The 10907-nt window shown below is 44.6% G+C and overlaps 1 protein-coding gene across 1 annotated transcript in view; it reads right to left on the reverse strand.

The window, feature by feature from the left end:
- Positions 1-7079: 7079 nt before the first annotated feature.
- Positions 7080-10907, reverse strand: part of LOC310787448 (uncharacterized protein) — a 5807-nt gene continuing 1979 nt past the window's right edge. The window contains exons 4-5 of the mRNA XM_083648872.1: positions 10299-10379; positions 7080-8879 (exon numbers count right to left, since the gene is read on the reverse strand). Of these exons, the coding sequence (XP_083504998.1) occupies positions 7912-8879; positions 10299-10347 (1017 nt within the window). The 5' untranslated portion in view covers positions 10348-10379 and the 3' untranslated portion in view covers positions 7080-7911. The remainder of the gene's footprint in view (positions 8880-10298; positions 10380-10907) is intronic.

A 10907-nucleotide genomic window follows, 5' to 3' on the forward strand; every position in this document is an offset into this window, starting at 1 on the left:
CAAATCAGTGATCAGAGCCACATTCTGAATGGCCCAGATCCTGCCTGAGCTCTGTGTTAGACAGACAGTGAGGAGAAGCTTACACTGTGCACAAGTTTTTAATGGGATGCCAGGGTTCAGAAACAGAGAAAGTAGTAGGGCTGTACAGAATAGGTCAGACTAGGGGGGGGGGGGTCACCAGTTGCCCCATGATATGATATTATCACGATACTCAAGTCACGATATGGTAGTATTGCGATTATGCTGGTATTGCTATATATTGAGTATTGCGATATTGTGATAATTTTGCGATTTATTACCTTTTTTCCACTGCAAATTTTGTACCCAAAGAAAAACTTTGTCAACCTCTGTTTTATCTGAAATAAAATGTCCAGTCTGTTCATCTCACTTCAATCATTTTTATTGGAGCAAAATTGTGAAGCAGACAGACAGACAGACTGACCAACACTGTCATAAGAAGCTGTCATAAATGTTGCATGCACATGACAATTTATATAATAAGATACCGCAAAACTTGGCATTCATGCGATCATATGATATACTGCCACACAAAATATTACGTGGAAACCTCAATAGAATATTCAAATGTGGAAAAAATTATATTTGGTACAGCCCTGGAAAGTAGTATATTTTTGAACAAGTAACAACCGGCACAGTTGGGTTGGAAAAAAATATAGTATTTATGTCTTACCCCACTGTTTTTTGAGCTGTTTGATAATAATATGCAATTCTCTACTGGACTGAGTTATGTGCAAAAGTAAAATCGAATACCGCAATGGAAACAATGTATACTATACGGTAATGAACAGAGAAAAACAATTTGTTCTCAAGGAAAGAAACCTTGAACTCATCATTCTGCTTTATTTATCAGCTGAATAAAACGACTAATTAATGCTTAAACACACACACCTATAAGCACACACACACATATATCACAGTCATACAAAGCAAAGTTAAAAGAGCCAGAAAGCATATAAACTGGAACTATTTAAAGGATTTTGGTCATTCTTATTAATTTCCATTTTGAATTGTATGGTTGCAATTTATTCTATTTGGAATGTTAAGACATCAGGATAGCTGGCAATGAATGATTTTCTTTTGATGGCTTCCCGTTGATCAGGCCGGACTCCCAACGCTGCCAGAGAGGAGCCCTCTGACCTGCACAGTGACCCTTGGCCTCCTGCTGTGAGATCAGATGGGGGAAAAGACCTGGATTTAGAAGATTAGCAGGAGTCTTGCTCACTCTACTTGATCCTCTGGATTTCAAATCAATGTTAGCACCACTTGTACTAGTAGAAAATACAAAATATTGATGATACAAATAATATTTTCAAATTCTTTTCACAGGACAGTACAACAAACCTGAGAAACCTAGACAATTGCAACAAGGTATTTGAAAGTCAAGTATATTTAAACATCACACCTAAGGTTAAAAACCAAACATAATATGTATAGTTATACGTAATAATAATATGTATAACTCTCTGAAATAATTTAATAAATCTGAGCCTTTTTATGATACTTCATCCTGCAGTGTTTCCAAAAATCAATGACTTGACATGATGTCAGATGGTGTTAGCGGCTTCTTGCCAGCGTTCTACACAAAACACATGCACAGATCTGATGGAAGGGGGGAGAAAAAGAGAGAAAAGCTATTTACAGTAATTAGAGCTGACGCATCACCTGTGTCTGCCCAGATATCACCTGTGTCTGCCCAGATTGAATCTGCTCTGTCTTGGAGGGTGGTGGCCACATCCGATCCAATTTTCCCCTGGGCTGTTTCCTGACATCTAAAGGACATGAGGGATGAGGAGAAAGGAGCATGTCAAGGGTTTGATTTCTGCCAGCAGATTTTCATGAATTATGATTTGCCGATTGTAAATCAAACTACTGAACCGGCGTAAACTGAACTGCAATATGAACCATTTAAATCACTTTTTAACAGCTTACAGTATATTATTTTTATTCTTTGTTTTATTTCAGTGTGTAATTTCTGTATTTGAAAACTGTAAACTGATAACCTCACAGTTTAGTGAGGTTAGACAGCCAGCCATGCCTGGCTGGCTGTCTTCATACAACACTAACCTCGGTGCATTCATCAAGACATATCAGCGCTCTCTGAAGCCATTCATATTTACACAACACGAACAAAACTGCCTCCTGGCTCTAGTCTAGTCAGTGTGAGTGCAGTATAGGCATAGTATCCTTGGTTACATCTTGTCGCCAAAGTCACTCAGCCCACTGGCATCTGCTGACTCAGATCAGGCCGCTGCTGGAGTGACGTGCCTTAAGTGTTGGTGACAGCGTTGACACTAAGTTGTCGATAATACTCCTTGGATAACACTATGTGATGCTAATGTATAGAGGCATTCATTAAAGTGCTCAGACTGAGTGGCGGAAGGCTGGGTAGGGATGAAACAAATTTAATTTTTTGATGTATTCCTTCTCCTTGGAAGGTTTTGTTCGGCGTACCTTCTATGCATATTGTATCATAGCAACCCAATATAAATAGTTTATTTCGAAACTCCTCACCAGATTTCCCACTTCAGTTGAATATTCTGATACTACTAATATTCTATAATATACAGTATATATATGGTAAATGGTAAATGGCCTGCATTTATATAGCGCTTTTATCCAAAGCGCTTTACAATCAGTAGGTACATTCACCCATTCACACTCCGATGGCGGCATGTTACCACGCAGGTTGCTGGCACACCAACGGGAGCAATTTGGGTTTCAGTGTCTTGCCCAAGGACACTTCGACATGCAGACTGGAGGAGCCGGGAATCGAACCACCGACCTCTTTTATCCAAAGCAATTAGTGGACGACCCGCTCTACCTCCTGAGCTACAGCCGCCCCATATACTACTAATATATACTAATAATCATACAAATGAGCGCCAATGCTGAACTGCCCTTGTCACAAAGCTCATGTCAACTAACCTGTTAGTGTGAGTATGGTGCATGAGCTGTCTCCCTCTACGATATTTAGCCTGCTTTCTCCGTACAGAGTGCACCTTTGTGTGCGCAGCTCCTCCTCCCTCTCCTTGGCCTCGCGGATGTCCTTCTCCACCTCTGGCTTCAGAGCGAGGGCTGGACGCAGCTTGAAGAAGGGGTTTTCTTTGAGGATGGGTGATTGGCTCCTGTTCCTCCGTCTGCTCCCAACGTCCACGTTTGAGGTAGATGCGGTTTGAGGTAGATCAGTGTTGAGGGAGTCCATGCTTCTGTGCAGGTGCAGGTGCCCATATTGTTTTGAGTAGCGGGGGAAACATGCTTTGTCCCGAGAACCTCCAACTGGGCTCTTAGATTTTGCCTTTTCAGCACTTCTCTCCTTCTTTAAGGTTGCGGATTTGTACATCTTGAGAGAATGTGATCTGGAAATGGGGCTGCTTTTGAGTGAAAGCATCTCCAGGCTCCAGGCATCTCTACGCTCTAGAACCGAGGGGTAAAAGTGACATTTAAATGAAGTTGAAGGGGGTTTCCTGTGCCTGGTCGGTCCCTCTGTGTTATCCTGCTGGAAAGCCTCAAACAGCATTTTTGTATCCTTCAATTGGCGGATTGCCCCTTTACTGTATCCCCCGGGGATCTTGCCTTGGTTGACCAGCACCAGCTCTCTCTGAATCTCCTCACTTATCTCCTTTTGCATCTTCTGCTCTGAGAACTGCCACTCGGTGCTTTGGCCCGGACCAGCCAGGGTGGGCAGTGGTTTGGGCAAGGTGTTGGTCTTAAAGGGGATCTCCAACACATCTGGATTATCTGTAAGGTTTAGGAGGCCCCTAGCTCTCTGCAGATTCTGCTTCCCTTGCGCTGTCTGGTTGATCTCCCTCTCCATGCAGGTCTCAGTGGTTGAGAGTTGGTGGTGGATGGCTGCGATGGGGATTTGGGTGGAGGGGGTTTCTTGGGTGGTGCCTGGAGAGAAATCTGGAGACACGCCGCTGTCCCTTTGATCATCATCAAAGTGATCTGTCTCCATCCTGGCGACCCTGTGGTGGCTCGGCTGGGCAGGCATTGTGGATGAAGATGTCTTTGTTTATCTCCTACCTCTTCACTCGCACATATCTCTCTCTTTCCTTCTCCACCAGGTTAGTCTCCCTTCCCCGATCCTCTGCTTCTAAATCCTCTTCCTCAACCCCAAACACCCACCTTTCTACCTGCCCATCTCTTGCTGTCTCACTGACTATCTCCTGGACAACCTGCTCTATGGGCGGAGGACTATCGGACACCTGTTGTACATCCTGTCTCTGCTGCACCAGTTGCAGGCGTTGCAGCAACTCTTCGATGTCTGTCGCTATTGTACTACCATCCTCCACCGTTCCCTTTCTCACCTTCTCTGGCCATTCATCTCCCCACTCCTGTACATCAGATGGAGGCAACGGCCACTCTTCCATTGTTACATTACAGGTCAAAGATCTCGTGTCATTGTGCTCCTCATCATCACCAGTCACCTCTGCTGGGCTCTCTGGTTCCTCTGGTTGATTGGTTGCTGTGTCTGTCTTGTTTTGATTGCATTTGCAGAGCTCTGCTGGCTCACACATCTTTGTCTGTGTTGGGTTGAAGCCACTATCATTCACAGCAGTGTTGGGCATTTGTCTCTGCCGTGTTGCTGTCAATCGTTTGCCTTGTTAGTATTGATTCTGTCTCAGCAAGACAGCGCATCTTCTCACATTCTCCCAGAGATTCAGTTACCCTCTTTTTTAATCTTTTTTCCTCCACATTATTTTCCTCAGTCCAATTTTCCTGTGTGGAGATTGATTCTTCACACAACATTACAATATCTTCAGATCTCTTATTGGATTCTTGGTCCCCTGGACTCCTACCTGTTGTGTTACTCTGCTGGTGTCCTTCAGATGCATGGAAACATGTTTCTGTATGCTGAATGCTGCCGCCCTCCATGGTTGTGTTTGGCCTATTCTGCTGATGGTGTTGGGGCCTTTTCTTCAGACAGAGTTGTAGTATCTGTAGACCGGTTTATCTGTCTCTTCATCCACCTCGTTCTGTGTTGCCATTAACTGCTTCTCACCGTGATGCCATTCTAAGCCGTTGGGATTTGCTTTAGCCTCTGTGACGCCAACTGTCCCATTTGTAACGGTCACACTGGAATCACTTGCACCTCTGCTCCCCCCTGTTAGCGGTGGAGGAGGAGGGACAAAGACATCATCCTCACCCTCATCATCCATCATTACAATCTAGTACTTTGTGATCACTTTAGGGGGAGGAGGGATGACTTCATTGCCCTCCTGGGGGCCTCCCACCTGATTTACACCTGCTTGCCCTGTTGTGTCATCTCTGTGTGGTCCATTATTGGGTTGAAGACTTCATCCACAGCCCACCGTCGCCCAGGGAGACTGGGCTTTGAGGGCTGAGGATCCATTGTTACCATGGTGACAAGCCTTTGAAGCACTTTTGAATGTCTTTCTTTCTTCTCCCGGCTTTAAGCACAGCCAGTTATACAATACAAAACAACTACTTTGTTTTGGCTGACTTTTCAGATATTACAATATTAACAAGACCTTCAGTGTGCCATATCCATGAACCAGAAGATTATGAATGAATGGTGTTTGCAAAATGTTTTGAAAAGATCTTCATCGGGATGTGATAAACCTTGCAGTGTGCAGACTTTCTTCATTTTGATTTACTTTGACTGACAATCCACCTGTATTAACTTTCTCAATATGTACTGTATGCCTTAAACTAAAGCCCGCTGCCTTTACTGGAAAGTGATCACGATAATCAAATCATGTATATTAGTTTACAAGCACTGATGGAAGTGATTGTAAGTGACTTTGGTGTGTACTTTGTTTTTCGCAGCAGTTGAAGGGCATACAGCCACTATGTAGGTGACTTTTCTCCCCCACTGCGCAAGCCATCCTGCTGACCAAGGCCGAGAGTAATGAGCTTTGCGCTGTCTGTCCTGGCTCAGACTCTGTCTGTGTCTGTGTCTCTGCCAGCCTGGCACGCCACAGAGACCATCTTCATCTCAACAGTCTGCCTGTTGCAGACCATGCTTTCTCCTCCATTCACTCTGGTGCAGTATGAGTAACCAAAGTCCTCAGGCTGCAGCATATTCTGTATGTATGTATGTGCCACAGTGACTTGGACTGTAGACGTCTGAGATCAGCTTTATTTAATCAAATCCTCTTTACCAAAGTTATAATTGGCCCTGTACTCTGTATCTGTCGTCCTACACTCCTACACAGTATGCCAGTGTTTTCTCATCCTCTCACAAGATGTGCTCTCCTCAATAGAAATAGTGTCCCAACATAATCGGAATCACATAATTAGATTTGAGTCTATATTTACACCTGCATTCAGGGGTTTATAGCCAGCCACACACTGCAGTTCAGGATGATCAACAGCAGCACATGTATTGTATGAAGCACATGCAACAGGACATACTGTATTAATACGTTAATGAGCTTAGCTTGCTCCACCTCCCCTTTCAAGGAACAGTCGCCTCTCTTGTGATGAACAAGGTTCTTCTAGTTGACTCTGGACACCTTTCATACATATTCAAACACTTGAGTAAAGTTGTGTTGCACATGCAGTTTCATAACCCCATAGCCTAATCCAGGTGTGACTGCTGGTGTGACTGTGGTAAATTCTGACTGTTCTGGTAGTACGTAGTATATATTATAAGCATATCATATATTACATTTGTTATTATTCATTTTTGAAGATTACATTCTGACAACTATGGCATGAGTGTGCACTCTACTGAGGCTTTTCTTACACTATCAACAAGTGGCACCGTGTTGGCACTCAGCTCATCCAGCACTGGTGTGTAGCACCCACCTGGGAGCCCCTTTTAGGACTGACACAGTCCCAAAAGGGGCTACCCACCTGGGTGATCCACAGCAGCCAGTTTGCAGCAGCACGCTCACTAACCACACATCAGCCTATCACGGCGGAGAGATGAGGACTGAAAGAGCCAATTAGATATCGAGGGATGATTAGGTGGTCATGTTGGGAATTTCGCCAGGGCACCGGGGTTACCCCCTGACTCTTGCGAAGAGTGCCAGTGGGGCTCGAATCTTAACCAAAGAATTTACACACAAAAGACGTAATAATATCAAATATATTTTGTTTTATAATCGTATATCCCAGTTGCCGTCCACTGGAATGAATCAAATGTATATTTAATTACAGTAATAGCCATGTTTACACAACGAGTAAAATGAACAAAACACTTTTTAACTTTAGTGAGTAAGGGAATACAATATTAAAATTCTAATTATACTTTAAAATTGTAATTATAAGAAGGCACACCGTAACATTACATTTTCAAATTTAGCTCAAGTTAATTTAATATACAATTCAGACCACGATTACAGTTTAAAAAAAACGTGTGCCTGAAACTAGAAAACATGCATCCTCTCCTCAACATCTTCCATTCCCAGAGGAAACGCTGCTAAACATGGAGTCTTTTTGGCTGACAGGACATGGATCAAGTCCCAACAGGCAGAAGGGAAAGAAGAGGGTTTTGAGATGAAAATTGTGGCAGGAGTCTATGTTGCAATTCTCAGCTCTGTCCACCAGGAGGGAGAAGTGGTTTGTAACAGTCCTTCAGCGCTGTTGTCAGTTCACAGCTGCTAGAGAAGATCTAAAAAAAATAGTCATAATAGTGGTTTCTTTCTTTGGCACAGTGAAGTGAAATAGTGGGCACATGAAGGCACAAGTTAACACTAGAATGATTTCAGAATAGACTTGAAAATCAGGGCCAGGCATTCAAGCCAAACTCTCAATCCCGTCATAAGGACCACACTGTTGCACCAATATGAGCCTATCATGTCTTCCAGCAGATTAAGTATATTTATAGAACAAGGCAGCAATGGAAGGCACAGACAAGAAAAAGAGAAGAAGACCAATGCCTAGTTGATCATTTAAATGGTCTCTCTCGTCAATAATCTCTTACATGACAGAGCAGCACTGACAGGCCTTGCGCTTGGAAGTGCCTTTACTAGGTGAGGCTGAATTGTGCAGGCCCTTATCAGCCTCTTCTCCCTGGACTTTTACTCCTGCACCATTTCCATCCAGTGGAATGTCCTGAAAGCCTTCTTCTGGCGACTCTTTCCCCGCCTCTCCACCACCAAGATCTCCGTTGTTTACATTCCTGTCCGCACCGGCCACGACAGAGTCCTTGAGGCCTTGGCTGCTAGAGTGAAGGCCGGGCCCAGAGGCAGAGCTGGACTGAGAAGAAGCCGACCCAAGCGGTCCCAAGACCGTCTCTTCTCCTTCGTCGGTGATGATCACTCGTTCCACAGTGAGCATGCCTCCGTCCACTTGTTCCACACTCTGATCTTGGTCCTCGTCGGCGTAGCCCAGGAACATGAGCGTGACCGGGCCCTCCTCCGCCATGTTCTCAATCCTTTGATCCGTCATGGTGTCCACTTTTTCAGCCACCTCTCTCACCAGCACCGTGCTTCTCTCCTCCTGTTCGTCCTCGTCCTCTCCCATGCTTTCAGCGCAGCCCTCCATCCCCAGCTCAGCTCTTAGTTTGTGGCCTCCAGAGCTTTCTAAATGCGTGGTGGCGTTCTCCTCTGACAAGGCATAATGGGTAGAATATGAGAGGCCTTGTTCTTCTCTCCCCTCTGAAGTTCTGTTGTCTATCTTTATCTCTCCCTTGGGCGGTGTGACCGCGACGTCATCCAGCAGCACCGTCATCCCGACCCCGTCGATGGCACTCAAGATCTGGCCGAGCTCCTCTGCCGAGGGTTGACCTCCTGAGCCGCCCACAGCGTGGACGCTCTTCCTGCCGTCGTCGAACACGGTGGTGGCCGTGGCAGCACCGTCTGCTGCCGACATGGGGGCCACTGACCTGATGACGGTGGCTCCTGTCTTGGGGTCTCTCTCCACCTGAACCGCCACCATGCCCAGGACTGCAACACAAGAGACACGGCAAGCTGTCTTTAAAAACATGGAAAACTTGCAAATCAAATCTGTGGCAGCACAAAAACTTTAAGAGTAATGGAAAGATATTGGGATTTATCTAAAGTGGCATACTGAAGTTGACTTGAATTATATTCAGAATCGAGGGCGGGGGGGATAGTGTGGTCCTCCCACGTGCTACGTCCTGCCGGTGACACTCCTCACTGCCAGGTGAAAAGAAGCGGCTGGCGACTGCACATGTATCGGAGGAAGCATGTGCTAGTCTACGGCTCTCCCCAGATCGGCAGAGGGGGTGAAGCCACGACCGGGACAGCAGGGGGAATTGGCCAAGTGCAATTGGGGAGAAAACTGGGGGAATCCTGAGGGGCGGGGCTAGGGCTGGTGGTGAGAGGTACAAAATGTCGGAGCCGTGTATATAGAAGAGTCCCGACATCTCCATTCACTCCAATGGACCAGTTTTTTTACTCTCAAGAGTTCCAGGAAGTAAGGTCCTGGATTAAGCAGCACTGTCGAGTTGCAGCAAAATAGACAGTTTGTGTTGTACTCTGAAAGGGTTTTTCATCCCTTGAATCAAATTGTACATTATCAGCTTTATTTTAGCATGCAAAAGTAGCGCGAGACCCATTCCTGGCTGTTCATTGGCTAATGAGTCTCGCATTTTGGTCCTCCGCTGACGCCACTCTCTCTCTAGAGGACACTACAAAATGTAATGTGGGGGTCAAGATCAGATCTTTGTATGACTAATATCAGCTGGCTCAGTAGACAACATAGGGCAGGGATGCAAACACGATGCTTTTCGGCGCATGCCGCTTTTTTCATGTCAGTTTGGGTGACTTCTGTGATTCATCCAGATCCAAGTTCTTTCCTTGTTCTCGTCCCCCATCACCCCCTCCCTCCCCCCCACCTTATCCCTGGGGGAATCTCTCTCTTTTTTCACCACACATGCGTTTGCATCCCTAATAGACAAACACAGAGAGCAAAAGCGAGCAGGCTTTTCACTCCACACAGTCCTCCAGCGGGCATCAACTATTAACCAACACAAAGAACAAACTGGGCTAAATATAACACTGAGCGTTAAGTCATAGCCTCAAGGTTGAACATGGATAGCAGCATTAACTAAAAGGTCTACAGGGAGAAGATACAATGTACATAATGTTACTCTTGCTATTCTTCTGTCTAAATCCCTGGTTATACATTTAACCTTTTCCAATGTTAAACATTTATTTTCTAATCAAGCACTACTAAACTGAATAATCACACCATAAATGCAGAGCCTCTACTAGACAAGTTCATGTTCAGTTAAGAACAAAGACGTCAAACTCATTCCTGCGGGTCTTCCTTTACGTTTTCACAGGATAGTGAACGTCCATGTCTACTTTACGATACTGTCTGTGTGCTGCAGTCATTACCTGATCGACCATCCTGCCCACTTTCATGAAACATCCTTTGTGTTGTCATCTCCACCGAGAAGTCACTCTCAGCCGTAAACACTGAAGAAGAAAAACATAAATAAATATATATATATATATATATATATATATATATATATATATATATATATATATATATATATATATATATATATATGGGTTATATATATATATGGGTTATATATATATATATATAATATATATACACATACATACATATATAATACATACACACACATATACATACATACACACGCGCACGCGTGCGAGCAAACAAACACACACACACACACACACACACACACACACACACACACGCACCTTATTTTTAGAGCTATAAACATGATTCCATGCCTTTGCTATTGCTGGTATGGGCAACGTAGCACAGTTACACTTGTCTCATTAAGCAGAGCTGTATCTCAGCCATGGCTCCATTCTGCCACCCTGATTAAATGACTATTCATCAGGCGAAGTCTTAGTTATACATAATTAGCATGTGTTATAAAGGATCATACTCTAGGCAGGCATGCCCGAGACAGTGACACACAAGAGATAGGAGCTGATTTGGAGCTAAAGACAGCGACGGAC

The sequence above is a fragment of the Poromitra crassiceps genome (assembly GCF_964638095.1).
Source record: "Poromitra crassiceps genome assembly, chromosome: 13".
NCBI lineage: Eukaryota > Metazoa > Chordata > Actinopteri > Beryciformes > Melamphaidae > Poromitra > Poromitra crassiceps.